At 44.5% G+C, this 21,874-nt stretch overlaps 1 protein-coding gene across 14 annotated transcripts in view; it reads right to left on the reverse strand.

Annotated features, from left to right (window-relative positions):
* Positions 1–16,707: 16,707 nt before the first annotated feature.
* CHRM3 (cholinergic receptor muscarinic 3) overlaps positions 16,708–21,874 on the reverse strand; it is a 557,245-nt gene continuing 552,078 nt past the window's right edge. For all 14 annotated transcript variants that reach the window (XM_061161389.1, XM_061161388.1, XM_061161392.1 and 11 more), the window contains one exon: positions 16,708–19,975. In XM_061161389.1, coding sequence (XP_061017372.1) covers positions 18,184–19,956 — 1,773 coding nt within the window. In that variant the 5' untranslated portion in view covers positions 19,957–19,975 and the 3' untranslated portion in view covers positions 16,708–18,183. The remainder of the gene's footprint in view (positions 19,976–21,874) is intronic.

Genomic DNA, 21,874 nt, shown 5'->3' on the forward strand with positions numbered 1-21,874 from the left:
CAGCCTCAGAAGGTTCTGCTCTGTGTGGTTCAGCTCCCTCCCATCCTCATTTGCTCCCATCACCTCCCCCTCTGCCTCAGTGGGCTCCAGGGTCTCCAGCTGTGCCAGGAGATGTAGGGTTTGGTGCTCCAGGTCTGAGTCAGGCATGCTGAGCTCTATTTAAGCCAGTAGCATCCTCGGGCAGGGAAACTCTGGGGGCTGGTGGAAACCCTCAGGTGAATGGTACAGCTAGGTGCCCAGGATGGTGGACATGGCCCTGGGGGGAGTCAGGTGGACAGAAGAGTCAGAGACCTGGCCTTCCTCCCACTCTGAGCTCCAGGGCAGCCCCGTGGGGTCTGGGCCTTTTTGCCTTCTGCTCCTGCCCATTCAGAGGCCAGTTCTCCTCCATGTCACATCTCCCTTGGTGGTTCTTTGGAAAACTGAGTCCCTCCCTCTTGAATCAAAGGCCCACTCACATTTTCAGCTGGTGTAGGGGTCCTCATCAGAGTAAGGGAGGATGCATCCATAGCTAGAGGAGGCCAGGAAGGCATCACATGGACAGTACTGGAGACACGCCCAGATGTGATGGCCAGTGTGACAGTGTGAGCCCCGGGAGAACTGAAGCCCTGGAGGACAGGACTGCTGTCTGCTCAATGGATTACATGATGGTTGTTCCTAGAAAAGTGCCTGCACCTTGTGGGCCTTCCTGTATATTTCAAGAATGAATGAGCCCAACCAGCCCCATCTGAGTGCCTGGGGCACTACTGATCACTCCCAGGGACCCCTGCTCTCACTCACCCAGGACAGGGCACCTCTCACAACTCACCTTGCAAATGGGAATCAGTTTGGCCCAAGGTCAAAGGCCAGAGACAACTGAGACAGAGACTGCCTTGAGGGGAGGAGGAACATGATGACTAAGCACAATCACAGCCCCTCCAGCAGACTTTTCCATGGGGCCAGGTCCCCAGAAAGCACTTTCCAGCTTTCCAGGAAGGACCCACTGAGTCCCCACATTCACCCTGAGGGCTGGTTCTCCCTCTGCCCTTGTGTGCAGAGGGACCAACTGGGGCTTAGAGAGGTGGAGAGAGATTGCTGTGACTCCAGCTGGAATGGGGCCCACTCCCCAGTGTGCCACAGAGGGAGGGAAGCGCTCACCTTGTGAAGAAGGCCCAGCACCTGCTTTGCTGTTGTTGTTCAGCCACTTAGTCCGACTCTTTGCAACCCTGTGGATGGCAGTACACTGGCTTTCCTGTGCTTCACCATCTCCTGGAGTTTGCTCAAACTCATGTTCATTGAGTCAGTGAAGCCATCCAACCATCTCGTCCTCTGTTGTCCCCTTCTCCTCTTGCCTTCAATCTTTGCAGCATCAGAGTCTTTCCCAATGAGTTGGCTCTTTGCTTCCATCAGAATATTTCCCAATGCGTCAGCTCTTCCCACCAGGGGGCCAAAGTATTGGAGATTCAGCTTCAGCATCAGTCCTCCCAATGAATATTCAGGACTGATGTCCTTTAGGATTGGATCTCCTTGCAGTCCAAGGGACTCTCAAGAGTCTTCTCCAACAACACAGTTCAAAAGCATCAATTCTTTGGCACTCAGCCTTCTTTATGGTCCAACTCTCACACCCATCCATAACTACTGGAAAAACCATAGCTTTGACTATATGGATCTTTGTTGGGAAAGTAATGTCTCAGCTTTTTATATGCTGTATAGGTTTGTCATAGCTTTTTTGCTTTTTATATGCTGTGTAGGTTTGTTATAGCTTTTTTCCAAAGGAGCAAGTGTCTTTTAACTTCATGGCTGCAGTCACCATCTGCAGTGATTTTGGAGCCCAAGAAAATAAAGTCTGTCACTGTTTCCATTGTTTCCTCATTCATTTGCCATGAAGTGATGGGACCAGATGCATGATCTTAGTTTTTGAATGTTGAGTTTTAAGCCAGCTTTGTCACTCTCCTCTTTCCCCTTCATCAAGAGGCTCTTTAGTTCCTCTTGGCTTTCTGCCATGAGGGTGGTGTCATCTGCATATCTGAGGTTATTGATATTTCTCCCAGCAACCTTGATTCCAGCTTGTGCTTCATCCAGCCCCACATTTTGCATGATGTACTTGCATATAGGTTAAATAAGCAGGGTGACAACATACAGTCTTGATATTCTCCTTTCCTGATTTGGAACCAGTCCATTGTTCCATGTCCAGTTCTAACTGTTGCTTCCTGACCTGCATACAGGGATCTCAGGAGGCAGGTAAGGTGGTCTGGTATTCCCATCTCTTTAAGAATTTCCCACAGTTTGTTATGATCCACACCAGTCAAAGACTTTAGCGTACTCAATGAAGTAGATGTTGTATTGGAATTCTCTTGCATTTTCTATGATCTCCAATGAATACTGGCAATTTGATCTCTGGTTCCTCTGTCTTTTCTCAATCCAGCTTGAACATGTGGAAGTTCTCAGTTCATGTACTGTTGAAGCCCAGTTTGGCGAATTTTGAGCATTACTTTGCTAACATGTGAAATGAGTGCAATTGTGTGGTAGTTTGAACATTCTTTAGCATTGTTGTTCTTTGGGATGGGAATGAAAAAAGACCTTTAGGAACACTGCTGAGTTTTCCTACTTTGCTGGTATATTGAGTGTAACACTTTAACAGCATTCATCTTTTAGGATATGACATTGCTCAGCTGGAATTCCATGATATCCACTAGCTTTGTTCATAGTGATGCTTCCTAAGGCCCACTTGACTTTGCACTCTAAGATATCTGGCTGTAGGTGAGTGATCACACCATCGTGGTTATCTGGGTCACTAAGATCTTTTTTGTATATTTCTTCTGTGTATTCTTGCCACTTCTTCTTAATATCTTCTGCTTCTGTTGGATCCACACAGTTTCTGTCATTTATTGTGCCCAAGTTTATTGTTCCCTTGGTATCTCTAATTTTCTTGAAGAGATCTCTAGTCTTTCCTATTCTATTGTTTTCCTATATTTCTTTGCATTGATCACGGAGGAAGGCTTTCTTATCTCTCCTTGCTATTCTTTGGAACTCTGCATTCAGATGGTTTTATCTTTACTTTTCTCCTTTGACTTCAGCTTCTCTTCTTTTCTCAGCTATTTTGTAAGGCCTCTTCAGACAACCATTTTGCCTTTTTGCATTTCTTTTTCTTGGGGATTGTTTGAGAATGGCCTCCTGTACAAGTTTTAAGAACCACTGTTCATAGTTCTCCAGGCACTCTGTCTATCAGATCCCATCTCTTGAATATGTCACTTGCACTATATAATCGTAAGGGATTGGATTAGGTTTTACCTGTATTGCATAATGATTTTACCTACTTTCTTCAATTTAAGTCTGAATTTTACAATAAACAGCTCATGATCTGAGGCACAGTCAGTTCCCAGTCTTGTTTTTGCTTACAGTACAGAGCTTCTGCATCTCTGGCTGCAAAGAATATAATCAATCTGATTTTGGTGTTGACCATCTGGTGATGTCCATGTGTAGAGTCATCTCTTGTGTTGTTGGAAATGGGTGTTTGCTATGACCAGTGTGTTCTCTTGGCAAAAGTCTTGTTAGCCTTTGCCCAGCTTCATTTTGTACTCCAAGGCAAACCTTGCTTGTTACTCCAGGTATCTCCTCACTTCCTACTTTTGCATTCCAGTCCCCTATGATAAAAAGGATATCTTTTTCTTGGTATTACCTCTAGAAGGTCTTGTATCTCTTCATAGAACCATTCGACTTCAGCCTCTCCACCATTAGTGGTTGGGGCATAGACTTGCATTACTGTGATACTGAATGGTTTGCCTTGGAAAGGAACAGAGATCGTTCTGTCACTTTGGAGACTGCAACCAAGTATTGCATTTTGGACTCTTCTGTTGACTAGGAGAGATACTCCATTCCTTCTAAGGGATTCTTACTCACAGTAGATGGCAAAAGCCCTGTAGGTGCCCAGGAATGTGGGGAGGTAGGAGGGGGTTGCTGCCTAGGAAACAGGTACCAGGTTCCCACTAGCATCTCCAGCCTATGTCTTTGGAAACTTCACATCATGCAGGTCTCATGCCCCCTGTGGGACACATTTTCCCTCTGGGCTGTAACACAGCAGACACACAAGTCAGAGGCAGCACCACGGACACCAGGAAAGCAGGGGCTGGAGCTCAGACTGAGTCCCCTGGACTCACGGCAGGAGGAGGGGCAGGAGTGCCTTCTGCAGAATAAATGTCCTGGCATCACAAGTGAACTGGCGCTTGGTGATGGTTTCATGTGTTAGCAACTCGGGGCAGTTTGTATTAGACAGCTCTCCGTGTGGTAACTTCATCATCCCTGTGGTGGTGACCAAAACATCCCATTCTGGGGATGAGAACTGGGGTGAGAGGGGCTGATTCTGGGGTGAGAGGCATCAGGATTCTCAGGCCAACATGGATACCTGGGGATGGAGTTAATCCAGGATTAACTGTAGAAGAATGCAGAAAGGCTCCTTGGGAACATGAAGGGAAATCCTATCACAACCTCTTTCTGAGATTCCCACATGTAGATGAACAGTGATTTTGCATCTGGACAACTTAGGTCCTGGGCCTTGAGGGCAGGTGGGAGAGGAGACAGGGCCCAGGTGCCTTTGGAAGCAGGACTCTAGGAGGGACCCAGGGGAGGGTCAGGGTGCCTCTGGGACCTGAGCATGTGCCTGCCATGGGCTCTGTCGCTGGTGGGGGTTCCTGGCCCTTGAGCGGGGAGATGGAGCAGGGCGCTCTGTGGACGGGCTCCTGTCTGCAGTCCCGTGAGGAGCCCTGTGAACAAGTGCCCGGCAGCCGGGCAGAAAGTCTCAGGCTGCCGGCCAGCCGTGTGTGGTGCTTCTCGGACCCAAGACATCTCCCCTCCAGACACACGCCCACCACTCTCTGCACAGACCTCCACCGAGGATGCAGACACCCGACCACCCGACAGCCCTGGGTCCACACTGGCACAGAGAGGAGCACCTCAGGGATCCTGTTTCCCTACTGACAGCCCGTCTTCAGGTGTGACCGGGACAGGACCACCAGGTCACCACGTGCCCACCAACCTGCTCCTGCCCAGAGGGAGAACCTCCCCTCAAGCCCCACTTCCCCGCACATGGAGATGAGGGCAGCTGGCGCTGCCCAGGGAGGGATCCCAGTGGCGGCCAGGCCTGGTGTGGCCAGCTCTAGGTCGACTGCGGTTATCTTAGGTGACCTCCTGGTAAAAGACCAGAGGCATCCAGGTTGAGCGCTGAACCGCCTGAAACATCGGAACAACCTCTCCCTCCAGGGTTTCCTGAAGCAGAAGCCCTGGCCAGTCGAGACACAGCTGGAGAACATCCTTCTGGATGAAGACTCTCCAGCCAAGTGAGCCCCAACTGGCTGGGGCGCTGTTGCTAGGAGGTGGGTGCCTGGTTACAGGGTTCCGAGTTCTGTTAGGGTCTGCCATCCAGGAAGTGACTTCACCACCCGGGGGCCCCTTCCTTGGATTGACAGTTGACACCCCTGCACATAGCCCTCGGGATCCTGACCACTCATCCCTCACCCACGCAGCCCCGGGTCTCACACAGTTGCACCACACACCTCTCCACACAGCTCCCGGGCAGGCTGTGTGTGCAGCTCTGAGTTGACAGACCTGGGCCCAGACTCACCTCCCGTTTCCCACCTGTTCTCCGTCCTGGATGAGTCCCTGTCTCTCAAAGCCTGTCTGTGTCCCACCTGCACACTGGGGATGATGCTCACATGGACTTCTAGGGATGTCCTCAGACATAGGTGGGACAAGACCTGGAACATGTGGGAGTCGTGTCTCAGGCAGGCAGTGCCTCCAGCCCGTGTATATTCCTCTTATTACCTTCCTCATATCTGTCCCTCTTCTGATCCCACCTCATAGTCTTTATTATATTCACTGTGCACCTGTGTGTGTGGAGTGCTCACTCCAAGAGGTGAAAAGAAAACTACCCCCACATGGGAAGGGATAGGCATGAGCTTCCTAAGATTTTCCCTGGTGGCTCAGATGGTAAGAAATCTGCCTTCAATGCAGGAGACCCAGGTTCAGTCCCTGGGTTGGGGAGATTCCCTGGAGAAGGGAATGGCAACCCACTCCAGTATTCCTGCCTGTAGAATTCTATGTTCAGATGAGCCTGGTGGTCTACAGACCACGGGGTCACAAACAGTCGGACACAACTGAAGAACTTTCTTTTTTTCACTTTCTTAAGATCCTAGGGTTCCTAATTTTCAAGGCAATTCCTTCATGGGGCTCACATCCTGGTAGGCTCTGCTTTTCTGGCTGGACTTACAGTGGGCCAGAGACAGATTGGGAGATGATGGGCTGCCAGCATCAGACAGACTTGACCATCTGATTTGCTGCTGCCTTTATGTCCCTGTCCTTAAACACCCCTCCTCAAGACTGAGGCTGGCTGTGTCATTTTATCCAGGCCCAACTCTATATAAATACCAGGATGAAAAGGATTTTTAGTTAGCTGGAGGTAAAAGCTCCTCAGCCTCACCTGAAATCCCGATAAGTAGTTGCTCCCAGTGACTTAATTAGGAAAGGGGCTTACAGCTTACCTAACTTCATAAGTTTCTAAGATTTAATTGGCCCCAAATTGCCCTCCAGACATCCCTCCCCTGCCCCCCACATCCATGCAGCAGCAGCTCCATCTCCCCAGCTGCTCAATCCAGGACCCCAGGGCTCCATCTGCTCCCTCTTTCCTCCTCACCCCCACATGTCATCACCCCATCCCCTGACCTTAGAGCCCAAGTCTAGAATGCTTTCCTCACCTCTCTGCCCTTCCCTTCCCTCTCCTAGTCCAGGCCCCTGCCAACACTGTCCCTGATTCACTTTCTTCTGTTTCTCACTCTCTCTGATCCAGGAGGAGGAGGTTGAACAGACAAATCTGATCCTGTCACTCTGCTGACAAACAGGAAACCTATCAGCTGCACTTTGGGGAAAAGCTCCAGTCCTCAGCCAGACCTCAAGCCCCTCCTGTCAGCAGATCCCTAGCCTGCTCCCCTCAGTCCAGTCACACTGGTCTCTGGCTGTTCTTCCAAGGATGCCCCCTCCCCAGCCTTCAAAAGCCCCAGACTGGGACCCCATTGAACACAGGTCTTGCTGGAGGTTGTTCCCAGTGCTCTCTGTTCCTCCCCCAGGGCTATTTCCATAGTTCTGGGAGTTGTTCTTCTGGCCTGCTGGGCCCCAGTACTTGCCAGAGAGTATGGCAGGAGGCTGGGACCCCAGATAACCTCAGGTGCTCAGACCTGGTAATCCTTCAGCCACTGGTGGGCAGGTGAGAACAGAGGGCTCCGTCGCTGCCTGGTGACCAGGGAGAAGAAGCCTCACAGTACTTTCTGAGCCTTGCCACCAGGCTGGTTTTCCAGTCATAATTTGGAGACCAAGAAAGCAAGTCAGAGCTGGGGTGAGCCTCCAGAGCCCTGGCTCCCACCCAGGCCTCGCCCCCTACAATCTCCTAGGTTGGTCTCTTAAGGATCAGTGGAAGGTGCAAATCCTGACTTCTGCTGTTCCACCATGTGGTTGGTATGGCTGTTGCATCATTTTTATTCTTTTATTAAATGTGCCTGGGAATATTTCAGAATCCAAGAGTGCCTGCTGACTTGGAGCTTACAACCTAGTGTGGGGAGACTGATTATCAATACGTTTACCTGGATCTAGACTCTCCCATCCGTCTCCAACTACTACCCCATCGCTTCTTGTCCTTAATGCAAACACTGTCAAATGCATGTCTAGACTCCCCTCCCACTGCCGTGATGGAAAGACCTATCTGGGAGAAGAAGATTCTGGGCGGAGCAAATAGCCAGTGCACAGGCATATTCAAGGGATTCAAATAGGCCAGCATGCTGGGGTGGGTGGGAGGGCACAGTGGGATAAGTCCTTGGAGGAAAGTGTCGTGGGAGGTGTGCTTTTCCTCCCGGGGAGACAAGGGCAAGAGGGCTCCTGGCCCAGGAGTGGCAGGATGGACACCTGTAACTGAATTTCTTTGGCTGCTGAAGCTGAGAAAAGACTGCAGGGGACAAGAGGTGAGTCTTGAGACCATTATGGGCTATTGCAATGGGCTGAGAAAAGGCTGGATTCTGGTTCTAAGTGGAAGATAGAGCAGACAGGATTTACTGTTTGAGGGTTCGAGGGATCTCAGAAGTTTCTGACCATCAGAAAGGTTGGAATTATCAGAGTGTCAAAGACAGTTGGAGAAGCATGTTTGGGGAGGGGGAGATGAGGAGCTCACCTTTGAACATGACCACCTTTGAACTGAGTAGATGACCTCTAGCAGTGATGCTGGTTACATGCTGAGGATACAAGAGCCAGGAGTTCACAGGAGATCTAGGCTGGAAATCAAGGTTTGGGAGTCACGGGCAGACGGCATTTAAAGCCCTGGAACCAGTTGAGACCATCCAGAGAGTGAAGGTGAAAACAAAAGAGTAAAACATGTGGCTATGCTGTGGGTGGGGTGGATAGTAGAGTAGACTGAACCGGAGAAGCTGAGAGGTAAGAGGAAAACCAGGCAGGAAGCTGGAGTTGGGTAAGACCTAGTGAAGGGAATGTTTTCTGTAGAAGGGGATGACCATCTGGATCAAGTGCTGGTAGGACAAGATGAAGACTGAGGTGGGAATCCCAGGTTTCAGCAACATGGAGAGGTACCTGTGTAACCATCACCTGGGGTTAAAAAAATAGTAACACCTCAAAAAAAAATCTTCCCGGTGCTCCTCTGCAGTCAGAATCTTTCCCTTCTGTCCTAGATGTATCACCAGTCTGCCTTCACTGATGTTATTTTAAAAATAATTTTGCCATCTAAATGTACTCTGGAACCATTTGGACTGTTAACTTTGTGTTTTAAAATTTTAGTTAATTTTTTCCAGCTTTATCAATGTATAATTGATGAATAAAATGTAAGCTATTTAAAGTGTACAGTGTGATATTTGATATGAGTATACATAGTGAAATAATTCTCCTCATTTTAATTAATACATCTATTACCACTCATATTTACTTTCCTTTAGGTAAGAATATGTAAGTTCTACTTTCTTAGCACATTTTAACTATATAATGTAGTGTTATAAACTATATAGAGTCACCATGTTATACATTAGATCCTGAGACCTTATTCATCTTATAACTGAAGGCTTATATCCCTTTACCAACCTCTCCCTATTCTCCTACCTAAGCCCTGGAAACCACTGTTCAAATCTTTCACTCACTTTTTAAAATTGGGTTCTATTTTAGTTCTTTATTGTTGCATAAAAAACACCCTAAAACTTAGTGGCTTGTCACCAACAATAATGTACCTTGTTCACAAATCTTCAATATGAGCAGGGGTTGGCCTCAGCTGGGATGATTCAAGGCTGGGATCTGAATTAGCTAGACAAGGGCTTCCTCACAGCATGGGGGTCCAGATACTGTCAGATTTCAAGGGCTTCCTCACAGCATGGGGGCCCAGATACCATCAGATTTCTTACAGAGCAGCCTGTTCCCCCAGAGCAAGCACTGCAATACATCAGGCTGGGAGCTGCAAGGCTTCTTCTGATCTGGTCTTGCAAGTCCTGTGTGTGCTAAGTCGCTTCAGTTCTGTCTAACAGTCTGTGACCACCAGACTCCTCTGTCCATGGCATTCTCCAGGCAAGAATGCTAGAGTGGGTTGCCATGCCCTCCTCCAGGGGATCTTCCCAACCCAGGGACTGAACGTGAATCTCTTACATCTTTTCCATTGGCAGGCAGGTTCTTTACCACTAGCGTCACCTGGGAAGCCCTTGCAGGTCCCAGATGTGTTCTATTCATCAGGCAAGTCACTAAGGCCAGCTAGATTCAAGGGAAGGGAAATTAGATGTCACCTTTCACTGTGAGGAATAGCAAGGAATGTTTATTTCCTGTAATTACAGTTTTGTTTTTTTCTTATTGATTTATAGAAGTTCTTCATATATTCTGTTTGCCTAATGTCATTATATGTTTTGGAGTGCTCTCTTCCATTAGCTTTCTTTTCACTCTCTTTATATCTTTCCCCACTTTGTGGCTAATGCTTTTTGAATCTTGTTTAAGAACTTTTTCTCTCCCTCAGGGTCATGAAAAGACTCTTAAAAAAAGCTTTCCAACTTCTATCTCTAAAAGCTTTCTATACCTTTTTAAGTTACACCTTGAATCCACCTCTCTTTTAGTGAAGTAGAAGTCTTTTCCCCATATACATGTTTAAGTGCCACTGATTCAGAATATAATTTTCTCACTGTCCTAGTGTGCCACTTCTGGCAGATATCAACTGTTTGTGTGTGTAAATGTCTTTTTTATTAGTCTGAATGTTTCCTTGATATCTGTGTTGGCAAGATGTTTCAAGCTCATCTTGTACATTGTCTGCCCAAGACTAGAATCAGCTATTTTTTCAAGATGCCTTGGTTTCCTTCATTAAGAAAGGAATCCTCCTTGCTACTGGGTTGATCACTATTTTTAGTTCTTTCCCATGGGAAGAATTAGAAATTACATGTATGGTAAAATACTCTGAGTGTATATTGATACGTCCAATTCAAATAGAAACTGTATAGCTTTTACTTAATTTCTTCTGTTACATCTGTATCTCCTTTCCTCTACCCTGACAATTCTGATTCTCAAGGACATCAGAAATAATTAAACTTGAATATCTAATTAGTCACTTGTTTTATCTCAACTTATGCACACACAGGTTCAGAATAATAATATTCCTAATACCACACAAGATAGGATATACAAATAAATGGAAAGATATTCCATCCTTATGGATTGGAAGAATTAATATTGTTAAAATGTCCATACTATCTAAAGAAACCTATATGAGTCAATATAATTCCTATCAGAATTCCAATGCATTTTTTCACAGAAAAAGGGACAATAATCCTCAAATTTGTATGGAAACACACACAAGACCCTGAACAGCCTAAGCAATCCTGAGAAAGGAGAGCAAAGCTGTCAGCATCACATCCCTACTTTCAGATTCTATTACAAAGCTGTAGTGATCAAAGCGGTGTGGCGTTGTCATAAAAACAGATGAACAGATCAATGCAATGGAATAGAGAGCCCAGAAATAAACCTACATGTATACAGTCAAGTAATTTACAACAAGTATGGCAAGAATACACAGCGGGGGAAAGGGCAGTCTCTGCAATCAATGCTGCTGGGAAAACTGGGCAGCTGCACATAACACAATTCAACTGGACCACTATCTTAATATCTTACACAAAAATAGATTCAAAATTGTTTAAAGTCTTGACTAAAAGACCTGAAATTATAAACCAGCTGGTAAAGGACCAGCTCCTTAGCATAAGTCTTAGCAATGAATTTTTCGATCTGACTCCAAAAGCAAAACAAACTAAAGCAAACATTGACAAGTTGGGATTTCATCAAACCAAAAAGCTTCTGCACAGCAAAGGAAACCAAATTAAACAGCCACGGGGGGCGGGGGGTGGGGAATATAAACATTTCTTTTAGAAAGAGAAAAATAAAATCTCCTTCAAGGTATTATAAAAAATTAATAAACAGAAACCTCAAAGGGAGTTGGGAAACCAGAAGAGGGTGCTCCCAAGCTCTGTGAGGACAGCAGAGTCCAACAGGAAGAACTCCTCTCCTGGCAAGGACTTGGCCTCTGAGAAGCCATGGACTCTGTTTCCTGGAGCCCTCCCAACTTTCTTTGCCCCTCAGGAAAAGTCTTCTCCTTCCCTTGCTGTCGGAGGGCCTGCAGAAAGCTTGCCAAGTTTGCAGAGCCCAAATAAACCCATCTTTGCTGTAGAAATAACTGGTAGTCTATTTGTGTTAGATCTACAGCATATATCTAGAAATATTTTTCTTCATATGCAGTCTGAAAATTAAGATTGTGTGTGCATAGATAGTTAATACATCCTTAATTCATAGTCCTAAATACAGGGTATTGTTTTGAGTTACAACAGCAGCAATGTTCATGATGAAAGTTCTGGTGCATGTAAAAGAGAGAAGTCAATGCAACTAATGATCTGTTTCCGAATTTTCCCTTCAGTGTAAATAGTCCACCCTTTTATATAATAAAAAGCTGTTGCTGTATTATAGACCTTGGATTAAAAAGAAAACCAACCACATTCTTTGTTTATTTATAGTTTTATTTCCTTATTTCACTATTAAACTTAGGGGATAATATCACCATAAAGTTGCAGGCATCATTTTATAGTACAGACAATTGACTTATTTTTAGGAGAAGGAATAAAAATGGCATATGACATATCTAAAAAGACTACTGAGGAAGTGCTGGACACTAGGAAATAAAAACAGGTAAAATTCAGTGCCTTTGATAAAGATGGGGACACTAGTTTTAGATGCAACTATGATACATGCCTTTTGCTTACAAAGCAAATATATAGCCATCTCTTTGGACAGTGGTTTCTACATCCTCATGAATTAGAAGGATGTGAGCATCACTGAACACTTCATAGACATTTTCCAGAAAGCTTTCTGCCAAAAAAAATCAATGTGCTAACTCACTGACTTGGAAGCCTATTTCAATTATTCTTCAAACCTGTACCAAACTTAGAGACAGTTCCCATGTGTTTGAAAAGAGGGGGGCATTCCTGAAAATGTCACCATTCCATAGCCTTAACCACAAGCCCCAAAGAAGTTCCTCTGGAGTGTTTTATGTAGGAGGCTGAAAATACCCATGTGTTATATAAGGAATGAATAGTGGATATGAAGAGTGGGCTTTTGTTCAATGCTTGCAGAACAGAATAGATTCTGTCCTAACTTTCATGCCAAGCAAAACTACATGCAAGGATGTTTTAAGCCAAACTACAGAACTTCACCTGTACAAACAGAAGATCTATTTATAGACTCTCCAGGCTCTCCCAATATTTCACTTACTAGGACTAAGTAGAGTTGACTAACCTGGTAAAAATTTCTGAATACTAGGGATCAAGAGTGGATTTTCTTTCTTCCCTGTCCTCTTAAATATATTTATTACTTCAAATCTATTAAAATGTTTCTCCTTGTTGCTTAGTAATATTTTATTAGAAGATCTCATCTGAATGACCATTTTTCATTTATTTCACTTTCCCAGCCTGATGACCTCTGGCTGCAGTTGAAACATAGGGCATGATGTGCAGTAATTCTGATAACTATTTGCTGTATTAATCATAAAGAGTTTATTAAACATTCAACAACATTTATTGAATGTCTACTGTCTGTCAGATACTGTGCTAGCCACAGGACAAATAAGACCTGCTTTCTATCATCAAGGAAATCACAGAATCTAGGATAAAAATAGTTTGGGATTTGGAATGTAAATTACAGAATTAATAAGTATTTTGGATTTCGAGAAAGAACAAAAATAAACCTTTATAATCTGGGGATAATATTTTAGGATAAGGTTATTTGGGTAAGCGAAGTGTTATTAATACTTCTCTGCAATTGAGGGTTTGGCCTGCTTTTCCCTTTACTTTTCATGTAGAATTTCTCATGCAACTCAGTTGAGAGTCACTTTGGATTTGGGTGATTATTTGGGGGTACTCCAAGCCAGGATAAGAGTGGTAGACTCTACTGAATCTTCCTGATTCTATCAGGGCAACTACAGTCTTAAAATTACATTGAAGTGTTTGGGGGTCCACTTCCATATGTCTAAGTGCACTGTCCATCTCTGTGTGATGCAGTAAATCTAACAAGTGTCCAATTAACAGCAAGACTAACACTTGCCTACTTTGAAATGCAGTGGCAAAATATTATGCATTTACAAATTTATGTTGAATATAGCTATTTTATGAACTTGTTTTTCTTTATCCATTTTTATAATCTCAACATAAGCCTCCTTTCTCAGACAGAAAAAGAAAATGTAATTCCCAGTTCTAAAGAGCTCTCAGCTACCATCCTGAAACCAATCTCTTGGGTCTGGAATACAAGGCATGAGTCCTGGTAGAGACTGAATTCCTACAATATAGAGTCATGAAAACACAAGGAAAGTCAGCCTAACCTAGGACTGTAAAGGGAAACAGAAAATACTCTTTTAGAGGAGCTGGTATTAATACAAGTAGAGATGTCAGATTGAAGAAACGATCACTGTTTTGGGTGTTGTGTTCTACAGTTTCAGTCCATTTCAAGAAATGCCACTGAGAAACCAAAACAAACACCAGCTACCCAGCAACTCTGCTTTTAAGGTCATCAGGCCTTAGGTGATCATCCTGGACTGAGGTATTTGCAATAAAATTCTAGGTTTATCCACAAATTGTGAGAGTTCCTTAGAGTTTGCTGTGTTGAAATATAAGGAAATAACTCTGATGGATATATAAAATCAAAATGCTTCAAGTGTTCATCAGACAAAGAATTTACATTCATCATGGTAGTTATTTACCTAATGCCCTGCCTCAATTTGACCTGTTTGCTACAAGAAGGCGATGCTTTTATGTCACTAATGAGTAGGAGCAGATGGAGATGACCCAGTGAGTTTAAGGGTAAGTGACAAGCATGGCAGAGGACACGTAATTACTTGTTGACGGAACTGGGCCAAGAGTTCAGGGTTCTTCATGCTAAGTTCAGAGCTTCTTTGAGGACCTTCACTTGTCCTCTGAAGCTGCTGTGATGAACTGTCCAGTTTATCAACTACATGTCCCCATCTGGGAATCTTCTCTACTTGGATAAGTCTTGGGGCATCCATGGCGTCCTTTCCCTTTCTAAGACAGACCTGAGGCAGCTAACTCTGCATCAGAGCTGTGCACCCCACTTCTCACAAGTGATGCACAAAGGGCTCTCACCCCATCGCAGAGCAATGAACTTGCCTATCTGTACACAGACGGGGTTGACAGAGAAAGCTCCTATGCCTTCTAGATCTTTAGATCCTGCAACTTCTAAAGCTTATGCTTTCTTATGTTTTTTTTTTTTTCCCCTACCAGAATCTAGAACTATTATATGTGAAAGAGTGACTAGAAATGGAACTTATTCGGAGATTCAAGGCTAGATTTGAAGTCAAAGATGATTCAGGATAATACAGAGAACTAGAGAAAGGCCACAGGTATAGGTGATGGATAAAAGAGAGCAGTGAAAGTGAAAAGTGAAAGTGTTAGTCACTCAGTTGTGTCTGACTCTTTGTGACCCCATAAACTGTAGCCTACCAGACTCCTCTGCCCATGGAATTCTCCAGGCAAGAATACTGGAGTGGTTTGCTACTCCCTTCTCCAGGAGATCTGCCTGACCTAGGGATTGAACACAGTTCTGCATTGCAGGCAGATTCTTTACCATCTGAGCCACCAGGGAAAAGACAGAATCAGGGGGAATGCAGGATCATAGAGCTCACTTCTCTTAACCAACTGGTAGACCCTGGAGAATAGAGAATGGAAGAACATGTGTGTGTATGTTGGGGTGGGTGTAGATTCTTCACATGTAGTTTATTTAGGTTTGATTCTTTTACTTTCTCAATTTTACATAATCATGAAAACTCTGCAAACTTCACTCTTATGGAATGAAGCAATTTGATTCCCATTTTGGGGATAATCATATGTAAATGCTGAATACCTTCGCTGGTGACAAGTCCTTTGAGAAATGCATGGTCCAGTTTTAAACATTTCACTACATCTTGATTATACTTCTAAATTCTTCGTGTTCAAAATAATTTTTCTCATTTTCCTTTCCTGATAATGATCTAAGAGTTGGACATACATTTCCATAAACAGAGTCAGTGGGACATACATTTCTATAAACAGAGTCAGTCAGTATTTAAAAGCAGTTTTCACCCACAGGAGATTTAAAAATAATTCTATAATTAAACCAGTAACACAAAAAGAGAGCTGATGTCTTAAATGTCTTTCATTTCTTCCATTGACAGCATCATAAAGGGACAGGATTCAGGAGATAATCATGTTTAAGTATACCTGTTATTAAACTTCACAGCTTCACTAAAGCTTAGGGTTTCTCCATGTCTTAAATTTAATTCTATCTTTTTAAAATACAGGAAACAGCCTTTCAAGAGGAAGGCAAGATAGGAGTTTCAAAGAGAATGGGAATTACTGATGTACAGGGAGACTTAAATCAGCATTCACAAATTTATTAGTGCCAGGCCAACGTGGGTAATAAAATATAGATGCACTTGCTCACTAGACATTTCACAGGTTGATAATATAACATTCTGTAGTCTGCTACACACGTTAGAAAGTAGTCTCTGTTTTTTCTTACTCTTTGGTCAAATGTGGGCCCAAAAAAATCACTCTTTCAATTATGCAGATTTGCTTTTTACCCCTTGTCATGTGATTTCAAGCACACTGGTGGAGGGTTGCTTTGATCAGTTCCCATCAGGTTTAACTAGAACAGTATCAAACCATTACGATAAAGTTGCAGTTGACTTTTTACTACCTAGACAGAGTTAGGTACCTCCTGACACCAACAGGATGGCTTTTTCCTCTTCTTAGCAACGAGAAAGCACAGTATACTCTACTCATTGCTTAAGTGGACCTTAACAATCACTTTCAAGGGACACACCACTGCTGAAGACTGAAGAGTAATATTTATCAACATTAAATAGACACTTGGTGAAATATGCATAAATATGTCTTCTTATAAACATAACATGAAATTAAATAGTTCAGGAACACAGACACAACTGAGTACAGTTCCACTGTTGTCAAAATCTGCTGTAAACACCAGCTCACACCGAACACAGAAGCAGCTTCCAACCTGGCTCTGGGTTCACGACACAGAGACCCTGTACAGACAGAAGATTTCTCCTCAGCCCCCCGCCTCCCACCCCTCCCACTCCCCACGCAGCCCCCACAAAAGGAGAAAAGGAACCCCAACGACTATAGCAGCAACACAGATGACAGCCACAGCAGCGCCCCTCCCCTCCCCCAAACAGAACGGTTAGCATTTGGGTCAATTCAGAAGAGAACACAAAAATCACTTTTTAGAAACGTACTAAAGAAGTCAATTTGCAGCAATACTTTTCAGAGTGTAACACTTTCTTCAGAGGATTTGGGACTTGCCAACCCCCACCTATTCTGGGTGAAGGTCACACAAAAGCACTGGCCCCAGCAAAGTGACAAGAGTGTTAAGCCCTTTTGCGTTTAAAGATGTTGAGTAGCAGGAAATCGAATCCTGTGTTTCTCTCTGGCCCTCACAAGGTCTCTTCTGCTTTGCCCCAGGTAATGTTGTGCATGAAATTCAAATGTGACACTATTATTAAATTTCAAGCAGGTAAGATAGCAAAGGTTTTGGTTGGAAACATTCAGATTTGGACCATGAAATTCAAACCCGCGGATGTGACTCATTCTTTGGGCACAGAGGGGGCCCCCATCCCATTTGATTTAGCTTTGTTGAGGGTGTCAACAAAGGTGACAACTTACTCAGAATCTGGTCAGACCGTGGTGCTCATCTGACTCACTAGGCTGACTGTCCTACACAGATCAGCCCAGAGGGCCTGGCTGCTGTCTGCTGCCTATTCTCCAGGAAAACAGCCCTGGCTTCCAAAACACTACTGGGTTTATTTCACTCCTACGTTGCGTTAGGATCCTAGAGAAACTTTAGTCACCAAAGTACTGAAAGAATCTATTGCCGGAGTAATTTGCCAGTTCATTAATTCCCATTATATTATATACACTACGTGTGTGTGCGTGGAATTCACACACATACACACACACACACACACACACACATATATATCTACATATATACTTATATATCTTTTACTTGTATGAAACTTGAACTGCACAAAATAGTACTTTGCAAGAATCAAGTCCACAAAGAGAGTTTAATGACACACCCATGAGAAGACGGAGAGCTCTACTGGGACGAGGAGGTGCTGTTTTGCAATGTATGAAAGAATTTCAGAACCATGGATTCACTAGCCTGACATGTTCCACGTGGGATCCGATGGACACTTTGGGGATCCTTGGAGAGCATGTGACAATGGGCCAGCTAGTTATGCTCACCGGGATTCCAGAGCCAATGGGAATGAAAAGACCCAGGCAAACCAATCTGGGTGTGTAATTGCTATGAAAAAAATTATTTCCTTCTCTTTAAGAAAAAACAAAGTCTGTTTCAGAATAAATTCCTTCATATTCAGTAATGAGCTTACTTATTTTTGGCTGAATAGGTATTTGACTTTTGACATTAAAATGGGTTTATTTTAACGGACCGGGAAACAGGCAGCTTCTTTCACGTCTGGGTGATAAAAACATGTTAATCAGCGCCAGAGATCACCCCCACCCTCACCTTACGCCCTCCTAAGGTTCTGGGTTGACGTGTGCGTGTGGTGACGGCTACTGAACGCACCCCGTTCTACAAGGCCTGCTCAGGCGCCCGCTTGTGGAAGATGACCGACTGTCTCTGCTGGTACTGCTGCTTGCGCCTCTTCCTCTTGTCGCACTGGCACAAGAGCAGCATCTTGAACGTGTTTCTGAACGTTTTGTTGCACAGGGCATAGCACACGGGGTTCACCGTGCTGTTGATGTAGCACAGCCAGTAGCCCAGATTCCAATAGGTTTTGGGGATACAGCTGTCACAAAAGGTGTTCACCAGGACCATGATATTGTAGGGGGTCCAGGTGATGATGAAGGCAAGCAGGATGGCGCTGAGGGTCTGGGCTGCTTTCTTCTCCTTGATGAGGGACATCCGTTTTCGCTTCGTGATCTGGCTTCTGGTCTTCAGAGCAAACCTCTTGGCCAGCGTAGCTTCCTTGAAGGACAGAGGTAGAGTGGCCGTGGTCTTACCCACCGAGGAGTTGACATCAGGGGCCTTGGCTGTGTCCACGGCAGACTCTAACTGGATGGGAAGCTTGGAGAAGCTTTTCTGAAAGCTGCCTCCGTCGTCCATGCTCTGCTGGGCCTGAAGCTTGCTGGTTTTCTTCTCCAAGCCCACCGTCCCCAGCTCCTCCTCCGGCACCTGCAGGTTGTCGGATGAGGGTAGTTTGGTGGAGTTGAGGATGGTGCTGTGACCTGGGAGCTTGAGCACGATGGAGTAGATGGCTCTGGTCTCTGAGCCAATGTCCTCCTCGTCGGAGGAGGCAGAGTTCTCCAGGGAGGCAGCAGCATCATTGTTATTCCAGCTGTCGCTGCTGCTGTGGTCTTGATCCATCTGCTCGGCGCTTGGCTTCCAGCTCTTGGTTGAGAACCAGAAGTGGCAGCGTCCGTACTTCCTCCTGGCTGAGCGTTTCATGCTCTGCTGCTGGAGCTCATAGCTGCTGCAGCTTCGAGAACTGCCCGTGGGGTGGACAAAGTTCTCTGCCTCGGCCTCTGTTCCAGAGGCCTGCAGCCCAGCAAGTTCTTTGGTACGTTTTTCAGTTTCCTTATAGATCCTCCAGTATAAAATAGTCATGATGGTGACAGGCATATAAAAGGCAGCGATGGCCGTACCAAAGGTGATGGTGGGCTCACTGAGGAACTGGATGAAACACTCCCCTGGAGGCACAGTCCTCTTGCCAACAAAGTATTGCCAGAACAAGATGGCAGGAGCCCAAAGGATGAAGGAGATGACCCAAGCCAAACCTATCATCACACCAGCTCGCTTTGTTGTTCGTTTGGCTCGGTACGTGAGTGGCCTCGTGATGGAAAAGTATCTGTCAAAGCTGATGACCAGAAGGTTCATGACGGAGGCATTGCTAGCCACATAGTCAATGGACAGCCAGAGGTCACAGGCCAGGTTCCCTAACGCCCATCGGTTCATGATGATGTAGGTAGTAAACAGATTCATTGAAATGACCCCAATGATCAGGTCAGCACAGGCCAGACTTAGGAGGAAGTAATTGTTGACTGTCTTCAGCTGCTTGTTGACCTTGAATGCCACTATCACCAGGATGTTGCCAATGATGGTCACCAAGGCCAGGACGCCTGTTAAGAATGCAATGAAGACCACCTGCCAGATGGTATGACCTCCTAGAGGGTCACTGGTGGTGCCATTTGGAGAGGAGAGATTCCCAGCTGCCCGAGAAATGTTGTAGCTGCCAAAATGAGTAACCGTTCCTGGGGGCAGCCCTGTATCCGAAGGGCCGTGAATCCAGGAAGAGCTGATGTTCAGAAACAAGGGTGAGGTTGTATTGTTATTGTGCAAGGTCATGGTGACTCTCTGACATAGTCTGGGGAGAAAAGAGAAAAGATGGAGTCAGGACCATTACTGCCCTCACTGGATTTGTTTTCCGCATTGCACCCTCTAAAAGACATGGAAGACATATCATCGGATGATGTGTGTGCCCCCAAGGACTGTAGCCTGCCAGGCTCTTCTGTCCATGAGACTCTCCAGGCAAGAACACTGGAGTGGGTTGCCATTTCCTTCTCCAGGGGATGTTCTCAACCCAGGGATGAAACCTGGGTCTCCTGCACTGCAGGTGGAGTCTATACTCTGAGCCACCAGGGAAGCCCTGTTAATATGAACCTGAGACACATCAGGTTCATTCTCTCATTTTAAAGATCATGAGTTGTCAACTTTATTTCAATAAAAATAAATTAATTAAATCAAGGTGAGGAGCACAAGGCAGGCATAGATTGATTTGTTCGAGGTAGCACAATTAGCTGGTGGCATGCACTTAGCTTTGTGTTTTTTCTCCCCATTTTCCACATTTCTACAGACCACAAATACTTCCACATGATGGCGCTATCAAACAAAAGCCTCCTTCCTGGATCTCATATTTTGAAAAGTATGGGAAATACTGGAGATGCAATTATGATATCCAGCACCACTTTAGTCTCATGCTACTTGAGAAGTTGGTCTTACTCATTTGCATTTTATACACCTGGGCATTTAGCTATCCCAGGCTTTAGACATAAGCAACTCTAAGGCAATTCCAGCTATGTCAGCCTCATTGGAATAAGCAACAACAGCCTGGAGCAAGGGGGGAAGTAAGCATATATTCACATCACTTGATATTTTCTCTTTGACACACAGTTAGAAAAAGGAATGTACTGGTTCTTTGTAATGGTTGGGAACAGTATACAAGGCAGCCATCTTATGCTTGATAATATGCAGAACCCTGATGAAACTGTTCTGAACTGAACAGTCTGAACTGAACCAGTTCTGAATATTTCTAGTATTTAGACACATTATCTCTAGTTATGAAAATGCCTTTAGTACCACACACATGCAATAAATAGTTGCAACACTAAAATTAGTTCTTTGAAAAAAAATTTTTTTTTTTTTATTTGGCAGCACTGGGTCTTAGTTTCAGCTCATGGGATCTTTTTCAGCTGTGGCATGCAGAATCTTTTTTAAAGTTGTGACTTGTGAGATATAGTTCCCTGATCAGGGATCCAACCTGGAGCCCTTGCATTGCAAGCAGAGTCTTAACCACTGGACCACATGGGAAGTCCCAGTTCTTTTTTTTTTTTTTTAAATTTTATATTAGAGTATAGTTGATTTACAATATTGTGTTACTTTCAGGTGTACAACAAAGTGAGTCAGTTACACATACACATATATTCATTCTTTTTCAGATTCTTTTCACACAGAGGTTATTATAGAATATGAATAGAGTTCCCTGTTTGATATACAGTAGGTCCTCGTTGATTATTTTATATATAGTAGTACATATATGTTAATCTCAAACTCCTAATTTATCCCTCCCCCACCCACATTTCCACTTTGGTAACCATAAATTTGTTTTCAAAATCTGTAAGTCTGTTTCTGTTTTGTAAATACATTCATTTGTATCACTTTTTTTTTTTTTTGCAATTAGTTCTGTCAATCACTTGTTACCAAAATAAATAAATGACCAAGAATGGTTACAATGAATGCATCTCTAGTAAGACCCTCTGTGCTGTCAGAGAAAGCCTTAGGTTGAGACCTGCTTCAACCTCTTAGAACCTCCAAGCTTGTACTTTCACGTCACAGCTGACTCTGGGATTCTCATAGCACCAATCTCTGTGGACTTTATTCAGTGAATCATCCCTCAATGAGTGTCGTACCAAAAATTCAACATTTGAGAATCACAGCAAAAATCTATTGAGACCACGGTCTAGTGTGTGTGGCTCTTGGTTAAAAG

This window comes from Dama dama, chromosome 15, assembly GCF_033118175.1.
Source record: "Dama dama isolate Ldn47 chromosome 15, ASM3311817v1, whole genome shotgun sequence".
Taxonomy (NCBI): Eukaryota; Metazoa; Chordata; class Mammalia; order Artiodactyla; family Cervidae; genus Dama; species Dama dama.